The sequence below is a fragment of the Felis catus genome, chromosome X, assembly GCF_018350175.1.
Source record: "Felis catus isolate Fca126 chromosome X, F.catus_Fca126_mat1.0, whole genome shotgun sequence".
Lineage (NCBI taxonomy): Eukaryota > Metazoa > Chordata > Mammalia > Carnivora > Felidae > Felis > Felis catus.
The window spans coordinates 100,869,199-100,891,186 of NC_058386.1; the positions used below are offsets into that span (position 1 = coordinate 100,869,199).

The 21,988-nt window shown below is 36.8% G+C and overlaps 1 protein-coding gene across 16 annotated transcripts in view; it reads right to left on the reverse strand.

Annotated features, from left to right (window-relative positions):
* THOC2 (THO complex 2) overlaps window positions 1-21,988 on the reverse strand; it is a 113,673-nt gene that overhangs the window by 45,258 nt on the left and 46,427 nt on the right. For 11 of the 16 annotated variants that reach the window (XM_019824243.2, XM_019824240.2, XM_019824244.3 and 8 more), the window contains 8 exons: window positions 17,700-17,792; window positions 14,389-14,544; window positions 13,619-13,791; window positions 12,198-12,393; window positions 11,058-11,081; window positions 1,192-1,233; window positions 368-498; window positions 169-270 (listed from right to left, as the gene is read on the reverse strand). In XM_019824243.2, coding sequence (XP_019679802.1) covers window positions 169-270; window positions 368-498; window positions 1,192-1,233; window positions 11,058-11,081; window positions 12,198-12,393; window positions 13,619-13,791; window positions 14,389-14,544; window positions 17,700-17,792 — 917 coding nt within the window. The remainder of the gene's footprint in view (window positions 1-168; window positions 271-367; window positions 499-1,191; window positions 1,234-11,057; window positions 11,082-12,197; window positions 12,394-13,618; window positions 13,792-14,388; window positions 14,545-17,699; window positions 17,793-21,988) is intronic. The other 5 variants (XM_011279460.4, XM_011279461.4, XM_023249254.2 and 2 more) reach the window with 1 other exon arrangement.

Sequence of the window (21,988 nt, forward strand, 5' to 3'; positions counted from 1 at the left end):
CACAAAAACTGATAGTCATTCTATCTGCAGTATATCATAAACTATGCCATTAGCACATACTCCTGGGCTTCCTCAGAATTGAGACTCAGACATAAGTTGGTTAAAAGAAAGTAAATTAGACTCAGATATACATTAGATTAATATGAAGAAAAATAAATTAAAACTTACTTCATGATATATTTGGCTCTGTCTATTGTTTGGGCCTTAACTTTTACTAAAAGTGGGTGACTATTATAAGTTTCATTCTTCCACTGGCCATACAGACGATACCTTAAAAAACAATGAAATGAAGAATTAGGAAAAGTTAAACACTCAGAGGCTAATGCACTAGAATAGTAGTGAAAAATATAAAAATTTATGTATTTACCTATGCTGATAGGGAAATGTTTTAAACATTCCCCATAGTTCCTCAGACATACAAGCATTGCAGTCCATCAAAGAAAGAGATGGAAGTAGTACCTGGTCAGTAATGCTAAGTAAACAGCTAAGGATAACTTCCTACGAAGAAGGGAGGAAAAATGATTTCAGTAAAAGGTCCATATTAATCCCCCCCAAAAGAAAAAACAAGTTTATGCCAGCCTTGGAAAAACTTTCATTCCTTCCTCTCATAAAACACACCTAATTCCCCACACTATCACTGTCCTTTTCACAATGGATATTTGTGTTTCTCCATCTGAGAAAGCAATGAGGTGAGGTAAGGAAAGGGGCAGCAAGAGAAGGAGGGACTCATTAATCCCTCTTCCCTTCTCAACATGGTAATCTTCCAAAACAGGAACTGTCAATCTTTTTTTTTTTTTTTTTTAATTTTTTTTTTCAACGTTTATTTATTTTTGGGACAGAGAGAGACAGAGCATGAACGGGGGAGGGGCAGAGAGAGAGAGGGAGAGGGAGACACAGAATCGGAAACAGGCTCCAGGCTCTGAGCCATCAGTCCAGAGCCTGACGCGGGGCTCGAACTCACGGACCGCGAGATCGTGACCTGGCTGAAGTCGGACGCTTAACCGACTGCGCCATCCAGGCGCCCCAGGAACTGTCAATCTTAAATGATAAATGTATGATATTCCAAAAGCTCTATCCAGCATGTAGAGTACAAAATATTCACATAGGTAATTAAAGTCTGACCACAGTAAAATTTACAGTATGCTATACATAGACAAATATCAGACACATTGGATTTTTCTTGTCTCTTACCGTTTTCTCTTTATCTTCTTGTTTGCTTCCATCAGACTGAAACTAAAATTAAAAATAACTATAAATAAAATGCAAAAAGGTTAAGATTATGATGTCACAATTTAGCTTCTAATGTGAAAAAATTAACTTGTACATGATTGTGAATTATTTCCTTACTTTTTAAACAAATGTAGATTTTAAATATAGCCAGCGTTACCAATTAACATTTAAAAATTTCACCTATATTTCTAACTTCCAAATTATTTTGCAACATTCATGAATTTTAAATGTCAATTTCATAAGCCAATTCCTTTCTCAACCTCATTATCAAAAACCAAAGCATCCTAAAACTGATCTAAGTATTTATTGTAAGATTGTATCCAGCACAACTCAGTTTATAATGCATTTGCATTTTTCCATCCAGAAGTTCTGGTTTTCCGCTACAGAATTAGTAAAATCTAAGACTAAAACATTAACAACAAAAAATTTAACCCAAAGCAATTTAAACTATGTTTCAATTCACCATTACTTAAACTCTCAATGAGAAATAAGCCCAAAATATTAATAACAAAGACAAAACCATTGTCTAAGTTGGACAGAATGAAAAAACCTGGGTCATTTTGTATCAATGATTTGCAGGTGGACCACTGAAGTGTCATGTTTGATGCTGATGCTGTCCATTCATTCAAAACGAAATAGTGAGTAATACTTGTGTGTGTATAAGCAGCTGGACAGTTGGGAGGACCATGCAAAGGCCAAAAGGACAACTGAAGCACTGATAATCAAGGACAATCTAGATTTCTGGGAAGGGTTTAACTCAATACCAAGTGAGGGAAGAGGAAAAGCTAACAGGCAGCTAACAAGCTTATTATTTTCTTGGCAGAAACGGGTGTTTTGTGCATCTACGTTTTCATACTTGAGTAATTTAATGGGTATCACTACAGAGAAGCCTAACTTCTGTGCAACATTTTCACTTAAGACTAATTCCAGGAGACTGCCATGTCACCTTGAAGGGAAAACATACACAATCCTTTTTTTTAATCAACAGTTTTAAAAGATATGGTTCCCTTTCACAGAAACAAATGTTAAGTCAATATATTTCCTGGTCAGCAAATAAGGATCAGGTTATGAAGGAGTGGCCTGACAGAAAACAAAGTAATAGCTGCTTAGGTTTTGTTGGTGGACTGGGGGTGGGTAATTCTGGTGGCGTATTAGGTGTATAGTGGGAGGCAGAAATAAGGGTATGTCATAACTGGAAGAACTAGGTGGGGATAAAAGCTACTCCTTTTCTAGTATACTATGATTCTAATAAAGCTACATGTAGTTTCCTCCATAGAAATAAAAAATTTTCTTACAGCATTACTAAACTGTCCTAATTCCCTTACTATTTAAATTTCTAATGTCTATGTCAATTCTGTAGATTGCATAACCAGGAAAATTTGACAAAGACAAAAAAAAAAAAATGGAAAGCACAATGTAACTATCGAGAAGAGCACTGAGAAAGATTTCTATCAAAGGCTAACTACAACAAAGATGAACAAAAAAAAAAAATCAAAAGGTACATGCAAGTAAAAGTAATTTCCTTTTGTTTGGTAAGAATGTAAACACACATTAGACTCCCCTGATGCTTTTTCTTTTAGTTTAATTTGCTGTTTAATTCAGTGTAAATAAAAACTCTCCATTCCCACAGTACAACACTAGAGTTTTATTGAATGGCCAGCCCAGGAAGAAATGGGAGGAAGAAAGGGGGGGTGGACAGAAGACATCCACTTCATTCATTCATTTACTATGTGCCAGACACCGGGAATTCAAAGATGAACAGAGTTCCTATCTTTGAGAAACTGACAAAGACAGTTCCTATCTTTGACAATCTCTTGAAGATCAAAAGTAAGGCTTGCCAATGTACTATTAGGAGCTGAATTTTTAAGTCTGAATAAAATCAAGCACTCATAATTATGCCGAGACAAACTAATCAGCTATAAATGGCCCCAAGCAGGTTCCATTCTTGCCCTTGAAGAGGGAGCAGATGATAGGACTGCATAACAAAACTGGGCACAAAAAGAATGTAGGTCCACCAAGAGGGGGCTTCTGGAGAGTAAAGAAAGAAAGCTTGGGAAAACATTGTAGATTTAATTAGATAAATTACTTTTATTACTAACGACCTGTTTTTAGTACCTCTAACCTGTGAATATTTGAAATGCTACTTTAGACTATATTTAAGGAGGAAAAAAGTAAAATACTGAAGATTGTGACTAGATTTCAACCTGAAGCTACATCTAAGTAAATTATGACCCTATTTTCACCTTCCTTATTTTTCTCATTCTTATTAACTATCATTTATTGAGTACTATGTGCCATACACTAGGCTAAGAACTTCACATTTGTGTCTTAAAACTATTGGGAAAATCATTTTGCTAGAAAGGATCCAAATAAGACCCACGAAAATAACTTAGAAATAGGAAAATATAACCTATAGGTTAAAAGTTACAGGAACACGGGTTTACTGAGCCTGGAGAAGAGAGAACTGAATTGCCTTTCAATGTTTTGGTTCAGAGCTTTGTTTTTATTTTTTGATCAGAAACTCTTAAATCGTTATAAAATGCTTAGAAATAATCAGTAATATTGATACTACATAATTTCTGAAAACAGAGATACTAAAGGAAAAACTTCTATCTTCCAACACACTTCATTTTTAATCAATCCAAATCTGTACTAAGACTGCAAATCTGTACCAAAGAATTAATAATATGGTCACCTATACACAGAATGACCACATGTGCTCGTTCTTTTTACCCCAGCATAAGTAACGGCACAACCTTTCTATCCCGTGTGTCCTGGTTTAAACAATAAAGCACATGGTCGCCCTACCTACCACATGCGTAGCATTCAAACTGCAGTAAATGGACTTGTGGGAGTGGTTTAAACATGAAAATATAGCAAACAAAATGCTAAATAGCTATACTTGGTTCCATAAAATTTGCCCCCAAAAGTAATTACTTTGGCTAAAATGCTGATTATGACATGAAACTGTGCTGTTTTACACAAGCATAGTTCTAACAAGCTATGTGTAAAAATGGGTATTTTCAGTGCACTTAATGAATGAGTATGTGATTTATTTAAATGAATTCTCTTTATAAATGGAGTTCATAACAGAAGTCTTTTGTAAAACAAAAAATTGCCTTGTAAATCTATCTTTAGGGAAAATTAAGGTTTTCATATTGAATTTATTTAAAGGAATATGCCCCCATGTTTTAGTTTCTATTTCCCCAAAAGCAGACTCTATTCAAAGTGCTGCCATAGTTTATTTGGGAAGTAATCCTAGGAACTCCCAGTGGGAAATTATTCCTGTGGTTTAATGGGAGCTTAATCCCACTGGGGACTTAGAGGGTCTGTGTAGAAATACATCTTAGGATTATCCCATCTCAAGGCATGATACTTATACACCAATTCCTATCATTTCACTGGTTGAGAGCTAGGGAGAGGAAATGAGGTGAGTTAGTTCCCCAGCAATTCTAGGACACCAATTTCTATACTGCTTACACAGGCTCCCAGGGCCAGAAAAGCCCTCATACAAAAGACCTGCAGGTGTCAGCAGTTGAAAATTGGGCTGGTATACACCAAAATGTTAAGGACCTGGCGTAAGAGCCAAAGGATTACAGACAGAATCAAACAGCATCCGCAGAGACGAATGGCCAAACCTCTAAGAGATGAGAGTTTTTCACAAATGTTTTTTATGTTTATACACTTTGAATTTTTTTTCTGAAACTGAACACTGAAGTTCAATTTCAGAAAACAGTCTTTGAGAGGAGGCACGGGGGTTGTTGACTCAATTGCTTACAATGTGCATTTGATACACACTAAAAATTCCATCTTCTTTCTTGTATAAAATATACTGTTAAAATTATACTGTTTGTACATAGTCTACATTTGCCTATTAATAGACTTAATATCTGCCTAGCCTTGTATGTTTATATGTCTCTCTTAAGTAAAAAGCACAGCTAATGGCAAAAATTAAGACCTTATTTGTAATTTATTACCTTAAGTATGATTCTACATCTTGATTAGAACTGTCACACTAAGATACCCAGTAATAGTGAAGGTGACCTTAGTTCAAACCAATTAGTACATGTGACAATATAAGGACAAATATAAACATCCTAACAGTTCTTCCTTGCTCAGCCTCATTAAATAGCAAGGATGTTGTAGATTCAATTTGGTCTCCCAAATGCAGAGTTCATTTGCTTTATATAAGGCTTATAACAGCAAAAGTACACAGAAGAGCTTAACAGACGGTGCCAACGATAGCAGTGTCTCTTCGACAGTAAGAATTATAATGCAAGGTTCTGTCTTAAAAATATTTGTTTAAATATTTTATTTTTTAAGTAATCTCTACACCCAACGTGGGGCTTGAACTCATCACCCCAAGATCAACAGTTGCATGTTCTACCAACTGAGCCAGCCAGGCACCCCTGTCTTAAAAATATCCTTACAATATTTGTATCCACTTAAAGTTGGAAACTGACATGTCCATATACCCTTGACTACTCCACTCCCAAAACCCCAGCAATAAAAATTTCATTTGATGAAAATTTTTGTTACTAATTTATAAATTTCCACAATGGGGGTGGGGGGGGGGGTGACATCTGATTACCACCACAATGTAAAGAAGCCAAAGGCATTCCTATATAAAATCAAATCTGCTCTTGTGGGAAATGACGTTGGTACTTTAAAGTAGTACCTATTATTTAAAGATGGAAATAAGGTGTATCAACACTGTATTTTTTTATATTTTCTTATTTATTTTGAGAGAGAGGGGAAGGGAGAGAGAAAGAGAGCATGCATGAACACAGGGGAGGGGCACAGAGAGAAAGAGAGAGAGAATCCCAAGCAGGCTCCGTGCTGTCAGCCCAGAGCCCAATGGAACCTGACGTGGGGCTCAATCCCACGAACTGTGAGATCACGACCTGAGCCAAAATCAAGATTCAGATGCTTAGCCAACTGAGTCACCCAGGCGTCCCAGTATATTACCACTTTAAAACAAATCATCAAAAGCTAGTGTAGTGACAACTTATAAAAGTAAGTTACAACTTTACTATGTTCTAAGGAATTCATGACAACATTTTTTAACTCTAAATTTGAATACTTAATTAACGTTAGTATCTAATTAGTGTTTAGATCTCATTTGATTCTCATTGCAACCCCAGGAATAGATACAGCAAATTATTACCACTCATCTTTGGCTTTAAAAAAATGACCAGTTTAAGGTCACATAACTAACAAGTAGCTAACAGATCATTCTGATGAAACCTGTTAACATAACAGTCAATGCGTAATGCCTTAATTAATTTGTTTGGGGGACAGCCCTAAATAAAGATTCTTTGTGGGCAAGTTAGGTTCTAAAGTCAATACGTACAACGAAAACTACATATACTTACAATTACCCTTAAAATCTCTTAAATTATCTGTCATGTACACAGACACATTATCTTTTATTCAAGTCCAACACAAGACTGTTTTTCCTCTGTAGTATTAGAAGAAATCACTATAAAATGAACATGGGATGGGAAGATGAAATCACGTGAACATGAAATGAAGTAATTGGCTTGTATTTAGGGGCCATGTCACATGAAAACCCATTACTTTAAAAAATAGACTCCCACTGAATGTGGCAAGAGACCTGGGCAACTGAACCAAACAGAGAGAAAACAAAAATTCTCCAATTCACCCTTACTCTTAGATATACACACCGAGTATTTTGATGGAACAAGTCTGGCCACATTCGCATGATGAAGTACAAGTATGGTATAATTCCACTGTACTTGTACCTTCATCCAAAAGGAATATTAATTTTGGGCTCTAACCTACACTGCCAGGGTAGATCTTCAATTTTGAGAAGCAAAACAAAAAACATCAACACAAAATTCTAAAGTAACTAGTTCCTAGAGTTTTGGAATCAATGGTCTAAGGTAGATTCTGTTCCTAGAAACCCAAATTTTTATCATTAAAAATTTCAAGTTTACATAAAAGTTGAATGGATAGCACACTATCAATAAACACCTATATGCCTACTTTGTAGACTGCCCCCCTTTTTTTGACTGACCAAAAAAAAAAAAATAGCAGACATGACATCGCATCTCAAAATAATTCAGTATGCATCTCCTAAAAAGGACATTCTTCCACATACCACAGTATCATTACCCAGCTATTCCTAATATCATCTAATGCCCAGTCTAAGAATATTCTGACCCTCTCTGACTCTAGGTTTCTCTAAACTTCATCTGTGAATCAATTTAAAGCACTTCGGCTTTTACCAAAGGCCAACATAAGAAACAATGTATAAAGAGCCTGGCCAGACAAATGAATCAAGATGACAGAGTGAAGCATAAACACAGAATTTCTCTCCCCTAATCCCTAATGCAATGAACAAGGTATGTCTTGTTTTGTTTTGTTTTGTTTTTTTAAGTTTATTTATTTATTTTAAGGGAGAGAGAAAAGAGAACACAAGCAGGGAAGGGGCAGAGAGAGGGAGAAATAGAATCCCAAGCAGGCTCTGCGCTGTCAGTGCAAAAGCCTGACACAGAGCTCAAACTGACAAACTGTGTTATCAAGACCTGAGCTGAGATCAAGAAGAGTCAGACAGTTAACCAACTGAGGCACCCAGTTTTCACTGGGTAAAAGTATTCACCACCAACCAAGCAAGAAAAGGGGAAACTATGCTATTAACTTCAAGGGAACACACACACACACACACACACACACACACACACACACAAATTCTGGTAGTAGACACAGTGTGGTATGGCTCCTGCCCTTAACCCAATCCCAGAAGCAGTACAGACCAAGGAAGGTAAGTCAACAAAATCCAGGCAATAAGACATGTAAGGTAAGTGAGTAGACTGAGGGAAAACTCTTGTGAATACAAGCCCAGCAGGACTCCAGCAAAGGAAGAACCAGCTGCTAAAGCCCGCCATCTTTCAAAGGAACTGTGCTGAGCTGGCTGAGGGAGTCAAAGCCCAAAGGAGTTGGATACTCACTTGGGCTGGGCGTGCCTAGTACAGGATAGGTTAAGAGGATCTCAGAAGAGAAAGCAGAGGTACTCTAAACGAGGGTTATACTCAGCCTCACCAAGCTCATCCGCTCTCCTATCATAGGCTAGAGAAAACACTGAAAGGAGAACCCAGTACTCAGACTGTAGCTTGGCGGGGGAGAGGACTGGTCATAAATAAGGCAGGGAAGGTAAGAGGATTCACTCTCACTGTATCAGAAAGAAGTTCTGAACACTGCTATACATATTAAGATGAAACAAAATGCTGTAGCTACAATGGAAACATGAATAGCACCCCCCCACACACACACCCCCATCAAAGAAAGCAAAGTTTGGAGATGAGATACACAGACTGACATGAACACAGAGATTTCAGAGATAAACAAAATAACAAAATACCACTAACAAAGATCTGATTTAAAATAGCAAGGAATTTCAAGAACTAGAAAATTTAGATAACCTACCATTTCTTTAATTTCAGACACAGTGTATTTGTATAGGCAGGAGAGTGTGGAGATTTTGAGCTTGGCCTCTGAATCCAGATTGCCTGGATTGAGATCTCAGCCCTGCCCCATGTTAATAATTAAGTGACCTAGGATAATTTACTTAACCTAAAGCATAAAGGGTATAGAGCCTGGCACAGAATAAGAGCTCAATATTAGCTATCAATGTCATAAACAACTTAATCCATTAACATCAGCTGGATGCAAAAAAAAAAAGCACCAAGGGACTCTACTGTCAAAAAACATTGAAATATGTCAGGTGAGCCACATTAAAGCTATGCTCTGCAATTAAAATTAAAGATAGCAAAATGTGTCTGTCCATTCATACAGAAATCTTCTTTAGGGCTACCCCCTCTTTTAAAGCTGAAATAACTTGTTAGAAATGCAAATTCTCTTCAGTAGGTTCCACCCAAGACCTACTGCATCAGAAATTCTGAGGATGGGACCCAACAATGTGTTTTAAGATGACTTCCAGGTGATTCTAATATATGCTAAAGTTTGAAGATCATTGTACTAGATGGTCCTAATGTGATGTAACTCAAATTTAAGAAATACACAGAGATAAATTATTACAAATAACTGTAGGCTAGAAGACTATTCTGCTAAATGACAGCTGGTAAAAGTATATAACCTATATTTTTAAAATATGCATTATTCATATATACAAGCAACCCTCAAGCTTATAAATAAGAGAACTGTTAAAGAAGTTTACTTGGAACCAAGGTCGCATCTGCCCTCTAGGAACAATCTTGTAAACCTTAAATTCTTAGCTAGGCAACAAAAGCCTTTTAAACTTGAAAACACAGGACAAATGATTTGTTATAGTGAAATATTTTTATGGGTAAAAATAAACCAAAATTCTAACTCAGATCATTGGAAAGATTCACTTTCCCTACCACAACCTTAGCAATGAGAGAAGACAGATTTCTTCCCACACTGTGATCAAAATAAACATTTTTCCTCTTCCTTTCTGCCCTTCTACCTCTGCAAAAATAGAGACTGGAGTTAAGGGCAGGCACCAGGCACAACTGTGACAGAACAGAAGTACAGGAGAGCTGCAGTGGAGATGGCAGAGGGGAAGGGTGACCCTCTAGCACCTGCACATCTTGGTAACAACATTGTATACATTTATGCATATGTCTGTCTACTATAAACTTCCACAAGTCAGTTGTTTGGTCTCCTGCTCACAGGTTTATAATACTTGTAGCCAAAGAAAGAATTTCAGAACAAGAGATCTGAACATTAAGATGTTCAGTTAAAGAGAATAGCATTAGTGGGTGAAGGTAAGATGAGAAAGAGGCTGTTGACAGAGTCTCAAAGTATCTCCCCACCAAGATGCATATTAACAACAAAGGAGAAAGAATAATTGTACCCTAGAGAAACCTGGTAGCCCATCACCTTAACCAAGTGATCGATACTAACATCAGCAGTAACGGGACAAATTGACCTCATATGCTTCCCAATATGAGGCATTAGGAAAGACAGGACCCTTTTGTTTTTCTGAACAGGCACTAGTTAACATAACTCATCCCTTTCAGACTATAAGGATTAAGATAATGAAACATCATTATACTTCCTTTTTATACATGTTATACAATAAATGATTTGTATAGTAATAAACTACTTAGCAGATTGCTTTAGTACCTTTACACACTGTATAACTGTGAGCATTAAAAAAAAAATCTACCAGCTAAGCAGTAAAAGCCAAATCAAGTATTTCAGGTGTCAAGGGATTAATATACAACAGCTGGTAAATTTTGTATACAGTTACTGTTGTCAAAAATTAAAATTAGATGCAATCACCAAACACTGGAGAAAACTGTATTTGTGCTTGTAACAATTTGCAAATCCTTTTGATAGCCTTGTTTTACAATTGAAAATAAATTATGTATTCTTTTCTGCTTCAAGATTTTAAGTTAGGCAAAGATCTCTTAGAACACAAAGAGGAAACCATAAAAGAAAAGTACTACTAAATTAGAATTAATCAAAATTTAAAATTTTGCTCTTCCAAAGACATTTAACATAATGAAAAGGCAAATCAAAGAAATAATAAAAGACAACCCAATTAAAAATGGGTAAGAGATCTGAATAGACAATTTGATATATGATGATTACAAATGGCAAATAAGAACATGAAAAGATGCTCAACATTTCCAATCATCAGGGAAACAAATTAAAAGCACAACAGTACCACCACACACCCATTAAAATGACTAAAATTTAAGAGTGACAATAACAAGTACTGATGAGGATGTGGAGCCATTGGATGTCATATACAGGAATGCAAAATGATACAGACATGTTGGAACAGTTTGGCAAAAAGTTAAACATACACTTACCCATATGGCCCAGCAATCCCATTCCTGGGGAAACAAGAACATACGCCCCCCCCCCCAAAAAAAGACTTGTACAGGAATATTCATAGCAGCTTTATTTACAATAGCCCCCAACTAGAAACAACCCAAATGCCCACCAACTGGTGAATGCATAAACTCTGGTATGTCTGTATAATACTGCTCAGCAATAAAGCTACTGCCACGTGCAACAACTTGCACGAATCTCAAAAGCATTCAGTGAAAGAAACCAGACAGAAAAGAGTACATTCTATACAATTCCATCTATATGAAGCTCTAGAAAAATCAAAACTATAGTGACAGAAAGCTTATCAGTAGTTGCCAGGAACCAGTAACAAAGGGACAGAATTGAAGGCAAAGGGGCAAGAGGGAACTTTCTGGGGTGATGAAAATATTCTCTGTGATTGTGGTAGTGGACACACAACTGTGTTCATTTGTCAACACTCATCAAATTGTACACTTCCAATTGGTGAAGTAAATTGTATGTAAATTATAACTCAAAGCTGATTTTAAAATTTAAAAATAACAAAAATGGTTACCCTTAGGGTACTGACTAGAAGGGAGTACAAAGGAAACTCTGGAGTACTGGTATTGTTCTATTTTTTCATCCGGGTTGGGGATACCTGGCTGTTCGGTTTGGGAAAAAAGTCATTGAGGTGTACAATTATGACTTGTGTTATGTTCTGTACATTTTATTTCAACACAAAGTTTACTAGAAAAGAATGGCTCCTCAACAGTCTGACTTCATACAAATAATGACAATGATTCAAAACTGCAGCCAAGAAAATAAATCAGAAGAAAAGGGGATTCAAAAAGCAATCACTTGTCCAAAGTATATTTTCCTACGCGGGGGACTTGACTAATATTCTACCTAGATTAACGCGTGCGCACGTGTGTGTGTGTGTGTGTGTGTGTGTGTGTGTGTGTGTGCGCGCGCGCGCGCGCGCATGTGTGTGTGGTTAGGACACAATGGACTTTTCCCCAAACCTTACTCAAAATACGCTTTTCTTAAATTAAGTTCACTTTCTTTTTATTCCTAGTGATACACATAACACAAATATACGCAGAACACCTTCACTCCAAAATTCAGTTTTCTGCTTGGAAGAAAAAAAAAATCTTACTAACCTCTTTCATAAATGACTTGCCTATGCGCACCACTTTTGCAAATAAAATGGGGTCGTGAGAAAGGTGAGGACCAAGGTAACAGAACATATTGAAGACATCTCTCCTCAAATCTTCAAAGCTCTCTGCTTGTTTTGGTGCTCTCTTATTTTGCAAAGCATTAACAGGTGAGCCTTTAGCACCTTTAGGAACGCCAACTCTATAAAAAGAAGCAAAATTTATATGTATACTATGTAATACACCACTTTAAGTTACCAGTAAGTAAAGCTTTTCTTGCTCAAATTTGCTTTCTATATATCACTTGTGCCTAACTTCATTAATACAGATAATTTATCGGGTAGAAAAAGACAAAAACAATACTCATTTGGAAAAAGCCAGAGCTTAGAGAATGTTTCCAATGAACTGCATAAGGAAATCAGAGAAACGCAGATTTCAAGTAACATTTAACATACACTGTATGAATTTGTTCTTAAACTTGGCCAGTATCAGGAATTTGGATATGGGAATGGGGAACAAGGGATGGACCTCAGAGACACTGGAAGATAAAAGAGAAAAATATGGATATAACAACAGTGGTTCAAGTAAATAAACATTTCTCAGTCTGGGTTCCCCTACTTAGACTGAGTATGAGGTGGGTGGTGTAGGGAAGGTGAGCAGCATAATGAAAGAAGGTGTCACACTAAAAAGGACAGCATGCCCAGAGTTCTCACCTGCTGAGCAGGTGTCCCGCTGTGGAGTCACAGGGGTCACTCTTTGAGAAGAAGCCTTCAAGGTCCACAGCCCCAGTGGCACTGAAGGCAGCAGCCGGCAGCTATGCACGAGTCACAAGACTGGGGCCTTGGACGCAGGCTCTGATCTGTGGGGCTGAAGCCAGAGCTGCTGCCAGTACTGCTCCTAAGTAACCTGCAAGCAGGCTGAGGGCTAGAGGACGGGTGGATGGACACAGTAACTAGGGATGATGAGAAAGGCTGCACTAGCAATTTTCAGAACAGCAGCCTATATGCCAGGAGAGGTAAGGCAAGCAGAGAGGCAATGTCCTCACTCAGAGCCACTCAACCCAGGACAGAGGGAAATTACACTAAGTAAAAACCTTAGGAATTCTCTGCCCACCCCCAAGAGAGGAGGAAAAGTCAAGAAGAGAAGAGTGGTGTTTTCACTCTCAATGGAGCACACCCAACCTAGACATCTAAGCTACAATTTTTAGACTGCATTGCAGCACGCATTCTGCACCACCTGGTCTAGACATTAGGAGACAAGTCACTGATTAATACATATAAGACTGATACGCTTCTGAATGGTTCTTACCTTCTAATAAAACATACAGAAGTACTTGCTTGTTTGAGGAGACAAGATAAACATGTAGATTTTTTTGTAGTCCTAAGCTATTTCTACCTCAATGATTAGAAAAGCATATAGTAACATACCTTCGGTAGAGAGGCTCTATAGTTATGTGAATGAGCTTGCAAATAGCAAGGGCTATTAGCTTATGTGAAGCTGCATAGTACGGAGGCATCTGATCCATAATGTTCTGTGCATGCTGCCAATCACCAATCTTCAACAAGGCTTCCAACAAACCAAGTTTTTGGTTGTCAGGCGGCTAAAAATGAACAATTATAGTGAAGATCCTCAGAATATAGGCACCAATAAATCTCGGCATTTTTTAATTTAAAAAACTGAGCTAAACACGACAATATTATATGTCAACAACGGCTGCCACCATGGAAAACGCAGTATTTTCCTGAAAGTAAAATCAAAGTTTTTTTTAGCTATTGAAAAAAAAACAACAGGATTTGCTCTTTGATTTAGCAGACCCAGCATGAGAGTTTATAGACCTGGAATTAAATCAAGTTCTATTTAATACTTTATTGTGCCACAGGGAACTAGAATTCATTCATATTTGAGAATCCCCTTAGGACTTGAGAGACATTAATACACAGAGCACAAATATAGTCATATATTTTACTTAGAATACACTTTGAAATTTGTGTAAGAAAAACATAGCGGCCTCTTTTGGGAAGATGCCAATAAGATTAAAACTAAAACCACCTTTGCAAATTAGTATTCCAAAAACCAGATTTCAACTACATTTAAAGTTAATAAATTATTCTCCCATAAGTTGATGAACTATTACAAGTTAAATTTCAAATTCTAAATCCAGAAGACAATGTTAATCTTATAAAAATGAACTATATACCTTCTCTACTTTCTCCTCTTCTTTTTCCTTTTCTTTCTCTCGCTCGTCGATTTTTTCAGAAGACAATACAACCATCGTAAGTTTTCTAACAATTTGCTTAGCTTCTACAATTTCTCGTTTGTGTTCATCCATAATGCAATTATCAGCTGGAAGAAGCTAAAAATGGTTCATTAATGTTTCATAAAATAGCTAATACTGTTTGCACATATAAAAAGCAAACACTATCTTCCCTGAATTGATAAAACTGTAAATAAGGCCTAGCCTATTAATGGCCATGGTTTGCTTTCAAAATAAGCTTCTCTCAATTATTTTCTTATAATCTAACAAAGTTAAGTACCTGAATTTTGTACACCTTTTAAAATCAAGTAGCAGTTCGAAGTTCTTTTATCTTCTTTCTGTTAGAAGTCCTAAATTAATACAATAATACAACAGTGATGCTTACCATTCAATTTATTAACGTACCCAAGAAAATGTATGCCTGTTCCATGAAAAATATCAGAGTTCCCCTTTAAAGGCCAAACTCCATATTTAAAAAGTACTTCATAAGGATCCAATTTGGGAGAGGTTAGCTACTGAATTATATGAAGGGGTAAATTTATTTCCTCTAGATGAAAAATCTCAAGTAGAAAAATTATGAACAACTTGACATCTCACTTTTCATTTCCTAATACCTACTATTTGACTTAAGTCACAAACTAGTTTCTAGTTTATTACAAAAGAGAAAGCAGCATGTGTACAGTCAACTCTCCATTATGAAAAAGGATCACGTTATCTCTAGTACAGCCATCTTGTACACGTGGAAGATGGTTAATGTAGATATTTCATAAAATAGATAAAAAACCCAGACACAGAAGAATACAGCCAACAAATCGTTATTTACTAGTTTCTTCTAAGCACTCAGTGTTCCTGCCCTCAGAAATGCATAATATATTTCAGTAACTAAGTCTAATGCGAAGTAAATAATCAGTAAACAATGAAAAGAAACATAGTGAAAGATTAAGCTACATATTGCAGACTTCATCCCCATTAGTCAAAAATGGGAGAAAAGTCACTGAGGACTGATGCAAGAAGGTAAGCAAGACTTTTTCTCATTCTTTCTGTTCTCCACTGGCCATCAAACCCATTTTTATTGCTTTACTTATGTACCTGCTGTAGGTCCTCATCTTTTACCTAGATTAATACAACTGTCTCTAAAAATATCCCATTATGGGGCGCCTGGGTGGCGCAGTCGGTTAAGCGTCCGACTTCAGCCAGGTCACGATCTCGCGGTCCGTGAGTTCGAGCCCCGCGTCAGGCTCTGGGGCTGATGGCTCGGAGCCTGGAGCCTGTTTCCGATTCTGTGTCTCCCTCTCTCTCTGCCCCTCCCCCGTTCATGCTCTGTCTCTCTCTGTCCCAAAAAATAAATAAATAAAAAACGTTGAAAAAAAAAATTTTTTTTAAATAAATAAATAAAAATATCCCATTATAATGAACTGTAAGTTTCTTTTTCTTCAACATTTTATTTTTTTAAGCAATCTCTACACCCAATGTGGGGCTCAAACTCACAACCCCGAGATCAAGAGTCACATGCTCTACTGACTGAGCCAGCCAGGCACCCCTGTAAGTTTCTTACAGTACTCTCAATTTCTAGTTTTGTGTATTTTGAGAATATGCAATTAAGTGCATACAAAGTTACAACTGTTTTATCTTCCTAGAGAACACAACTTTATTAATTATGAAGTGACTATCTCTTTTTGCCAAAAAGTTTATTTTGTCTGTAACAGCAATAATTTCCCTGGTATATTTTTCCCACCCTTCTACTTTCAACCTTTATCTGTCCTTAGGTTTTAGAAGTCTCGTGAAAAATAAACAATAAACTGGTTTTTAATCCCATCTCAAAATCTTTGACACCTTAACAGGAACACTTAGGCCACTTGCATTTATTATCAAACTCAAACATTTCAGTAATAAATCTATCACCATCTATCATATTTCCATTTGTCCTACCAGTCTATACTTGCCTATAGACTCATACCTGTCTTTGAATTCCCCTTTTACTGACAAATTTTCCATGTTCTCAGTTTGTACATCACTTTTCTACTTTAAATCTTGAAGGGCTCTCTACTCCCAACAAGAAAAAATCCGAACTCCTTACTATGGCTCTTAAAAGGCCCTGGAAAGTGTAGCCCCAACCTACTCTTCTCCATCTTCATCCACCTCCCCATAAACTACCCGAGGCTCCAAGTACTCGGAGCTTCCTGATGTTCCCCTAAGATAATAATGAAGCCCTTCAATACTCCTGCCTTTATATTCAGTTAATTCTACCTACAAAGCTTCCCGCCTTTAAAGCCAGGCCAACACCGTGTCATCTACCAACATCCCAGTTCAACATCACTAGTCTGGAAAAGCCTTCCAAAATGCCCCCAAACAGACATGGTTACTATCTATACTGAGCCCCCACAGCACTTTGTGAGTACCTCCAATATAGTAGTTACTATATAATGCAAAATGTCTTCTCCATTGCTAGACTATGACTGCTTCCAAGGTAGAGACTAAGTTTTAGTCTGTAACTATAGTACATGACAGACAAGGAAGTCAGAAAATGATTTCAAAGACAATGACGATGTTGTCAGCTTTGGACAGAGTTAAGTCCATAGATATCCTACTATATAACCAAATAAACAGGAATTTCTATACTACAAACCTAGTTTTTTCAAATTGACAGGCTAAACTGTTGCTAAACTGAAGGTCATCAATCACATTAACATACACACCCTTCCAGATCCTGGGTCCAGCAACAGAAGCACAATACCAGTCATTTATTACCATTAAAAACATTAAAAACATAAGAAAACCATTTTAAATGGTTTTGATGGTTTTTAAATGGTTTTAAATGGCAATTACTGTTTGTTTGTTTTTTAAGTATACATTTCCCCATTCATCTTGAATGCCTACAATTAACATTTTGGGAAGAAGGAAAAAGTATTTTAGGTAATCCCATATTTCTGACAATTTGTGTATAACAGAAAAGTCTAAAACCACATTGATTAGGACTTGGCTCCCTCTCAGTGAGATACACCTTGCTGACATTAACAGCTTTAATTTCATAGCCAACCTCAAACTCTGTGACAAAAGGTACTTAATTTCCACAGTTTGTCAAAGAATTACATTCATTCACTTCATAAAGTAAACACAAAGCAATAATGCATTAGGGCTTCTAAAATTAGAACCGGAGAGCCTAGGACCAATCTTGAAGTACTATATGGCTGCCTACTCCTCTTCCCACCCCTGGGATAGACAGCCAAATATCCTTAGCAGCCCACTTGACTTACATGTACATAAAGATCATCTAAATCAATAAGATTAAATTGTAGAAGGACTGCTGCAACTCTGTATAAAGATGAAGGAGTCTCTCCATTTGGTTCCTTGAAAAAAAAAAAGTTTCTATTTAGTGCATAAAGTACAACTAAAACCATATTCTTTACCTACCAATAACTAAGAACAATTACATCAAATAACTCTAGATCAACAATAAGCTTCACTGCTCTTCCTGATCATACATAACATCTGAACTGAGGACAAAGACAATTAGGTAAACAGCCCTTTTCATCTTCTGATGAACACAAAGAAAGGTTTCAAAAATGGACACACTTCACAGTACATGCTAATATTTTTTTTAATTTGAAAATTAAAGAGAATAAGTGATATTTTACCCTGCATAATAATTACTTTTGGTTTCAGTTTTTATGTGTGTTTTCTTAACTCACTTTTCCAAGTAGTTCTCAGTGGAGATGCAGACAGACAAGAATGACAAATTTGGAAGTGCCAAACTATCCATGTCTGCTTTATACTTTTCTCCCCCTTCTTTTATTTCTGCGGTTTTGTGCTAAGTGTATCTGCTTGTCAATTGATTTCCCCTTCCAAACAGGTCTCTATACTTATTACACATGGATAAATCAACATTTTAAAATACAGAATGGTCAATTCCAACCAAGCCGGCCCTGTGGACCCTACACAGAAACAAAAAGACTTTCTCCGAATTTTTAAACTGCTCAGGGTCAGATGAATGGAAGACTGAAGCCAGGACAACTGGCAATTACTAAACGGCAAAATGCAAATAAAAAGCAAACAGTGACAATACATTATGTTCTGCTTCTACTCAGCGCTGAAAACAAGTTCTTTGTGAGGCTCCCCACAATTGTGATAGGTGTTATGGACATAACAAAGGAAGCTAACCAAACTAATGGATATCATATAAAGAAGTCTTTGTTAATGGATATCATATAAAGAAGTCTTTGTTCACTCTATTTGTTAAGACAGGTACATCTTCAACTTAACAAGTTTAATTCTAAATACATAAATGATTATTTAGTATCAAAACATTTTCCCATAAAAACAAATGGTCAGGGATTCAGAGCAAACCCACAAAAGCTTACTTTCTGACTTGGATCCACCAGGAACACTCTCATTATTCCCATTATCTCTGTTTTAATGAGTTCACAAGAAGCCCCTGACTCCCAGGCCAAACATCAACTCCCATACTCTAATCCTCATATTGCTCTGCACAATCCCTGTCCTGTCCTAACCCACCTTTCTGCATTCTTGAAAAACTTCCATGGAATCCTCTGGAATTCATAATCCATCCTCAGCAAAACCCCCTATATATCCTGAACCTCTCCTCTGTTCCCTTCACCTTCTTGCTCGAGCAGACCCTAGCACTCTACAGGAACACTACTCTCACTGTAACCCAGTCAAGTGGTGGCTATTTTCCCCAGACCCTCACACTACTAGGCCTACAGGTGGGGTATGAGTCATCTTTGCTCTTTTATAGTTGTTTTCAGAGTATTTATTCTCCCTCCACCCTCCCCTAAAGCCCACTCAGCTCTGAACTTCCAGTCATTCTCCCTCACTACTGCTGTGATCTAGTCTCATTCCAGTGTGGTCAAAGAAAATATTTTGTATGATTTCAATGTTTTATATTTACTGAGAAGTGTTTTGTGGTCTACGATAGGGTCTATCCTGGAGAAAGTCCTGAGTAAACTAGAGAAGAATATGTAATCTGTTGTTGCTAGGTAGTTTTCTGTGTGTGTCTGTTAAGTCTAATTGGTTTATAGTGGCTGTTCAAGTCCTGTTTCCTTCTGTCTAGGTGTTCTATGCATTAATGAGAGGGGGTATGGAAATCTCTAACAATTATTGTAGAACTATTTCTCCCTTCAATTCTGTTAGTGTATGCTTCATGTATTTTGAGGCTCTATTTGGTGCACATGTGTTTATAACTGTTTTATCTTCTTAATGGGTTGACCCTTTTATCAATATATAATGTCCTTTGCTGTCTACAGTAAAAATTTTTGTCTATCTTGCCCGATATTAGAATTGCCACCCCAGCTCTCTCCTGGATACTATTTACATAGGATATCTATTTTCATACTTCCACTTTGAACACATTTCTATCTTTGATCTAAAAGTGAGTCTTTCGATAAGCATAGAGCTGAATGTTTTATACATTCTGCCAAACTGCCTTTTAATTACAAATTTTAATCCATTTACTAAATTTTAATCCATTTACATTTAAAGTAATTACTGACAAGGAAGGACTTCTGCCATTTTGCTATTTGTTTTCTACATATATCATTTTTTGTTCCTCATTTCTTCCATTACTGCCTTCTTTTGTGTTTGATTTTTTTCTCTGTAGTGTACTTTTTTGATTCCCTTCTTTCCTTTGTTTTTTAGTTATTTTCCTAGTGGATACTGCAATTAATATTTTAAATTTCTAACAATGTACTTTGAACTAATACCAACTTAGCTTAAATAGTATACAAAAACTCTGTACCTATACATCTCAATCCTTCCCCCTTTTATATTGTTATATTATGTTCCAATTAGATTTATAATTGTTTTTATTCCTTTGTCTTTTAAATCATATGAGAAAAAAGGAGGAGCTACAAACCAAAAACTACAATAATATTGGTAATTTTGGCTTTTTTGTTTACCTATGTAGTTACCTTTACCAATATTCTTTATTTCTTCATATAGCTTCAAATTACTGTCTAGTATCCTTTCATTTCAGCCTGAAGGACTCTCCTTATCATTTCTTGTAGGGCAGGTCTACTAGTGACAAACTTCCCCAGCTTTTGTTTATCTTAGAATGTCATAATCTCTCATTTCTGAAGGGTAGTTTTGCTGGATACAGAACTCTTTACTGACAGTTTTGTTCTTTCAGCACTTTATATATGCCACCCAATGCCTTCTGAAGAAAAACCAACTGTTAACCCTATTGAGGATCTTTTGTATGCAAGGGGTCATATCTGTTTTGCTGCTTTCAAAATTATCTTTGTCTTTCAACAATCTGAGCATAATGTGTCTTGGTGTGGATCTCTTTGAGTTGATCCTGCTCAGTGTTTGTGGAGCTTCTTCAATGTGTAGATTCACATCTTTCATCACATTTGGGAAATTTTCAACCATTATTTATTCAAACATGCTTTCTGTCCCTTTTCTCTCTGCTTCTGGGACTCCAATACACATAATGGTACTGGATGGTGTCTTCTAGTCTCTTAGACTGTTCATTTTTCTTCATTCTTTTCTCTTTCTGCTCCTCATACCGGATAACTTCAATTGGCTCATCAAGTTGGCTTGTTGTTTCTTCAGCCGTCTCAAACCTGCTGTTGTACCTCTCTAGTGAATTTTTCATTTCAGTTATCTTACTTTTTTACTCCAGAATTTGTTTGGTTCCTTTTTTACAATTTCTATTTCTTTACTGATATTCTGTCTGGTTTCCTTTAGCTCTTGGCCTATGGTTTCCTATAGATCATAAACATATTTAGGACTGATGATTTAAATTATTTATCTAGTAATTCCATCTCCTGGGCTTGCTCAGGGATAGTTTCTGTTTATTTTTTTCCTTGTGAATGAGCCATACTTTATTTCACTGCATACCTCGTTATCTCTTTTTGAAAACTGGATATTTTGACTATTATGTGACAACTCTGAAAATCAAATTATGCCCCATCTCTGGGGTTTGTTGATGCTTAATGTGGGTTACTGTTGTTTTCTTATTTAGTGACGACTTATAAAGTCGGTATTATTGTCGTGTGTGGCCACTGAAATCTGTTGTTAGCTTAGTGGTCAGCTACTGTTTTGAGTTTTCTTAAGGGCCTGAAGCCCGGAAAAAAAGAAAAAAGAAAGAGAAAAAACACTCTCCCAGTCTTTGCATACTGGCTCTGTGTTCGGGCATGCCTCAACACTTGGGCAAGCCATTTACAATTCCTAGTCTTCACTTCCTGCTTGCACAGAGCCTGAATGCCAGCCAGAGGAAAAAGCTTAGGATCTTTTCAGCCCTTTTCTAATTACTTATCCAGTTCTGGACATAAGCATGGCCTTTTGTTCCAATTCCCTGGCACATGCTATCTCCTTATCCAACTTCTTTCTTCCCAGGCTTTCAGTCTCTCTATTGCTTCTCTCACTGCTGTCTCTTGTTCCAGGCCGCAAAAGCTAGTAGCTGTGCCTTCAAATCCTTTTGGCAAAAGCCACCCCAGCTCTGGAGATGTTCCTAGTCAAGCCAAACAAAACAGGCCCTTACACCAGTCCTTCAGAGAAAAGCCAGAGAGGTCGCAACTCACAATTT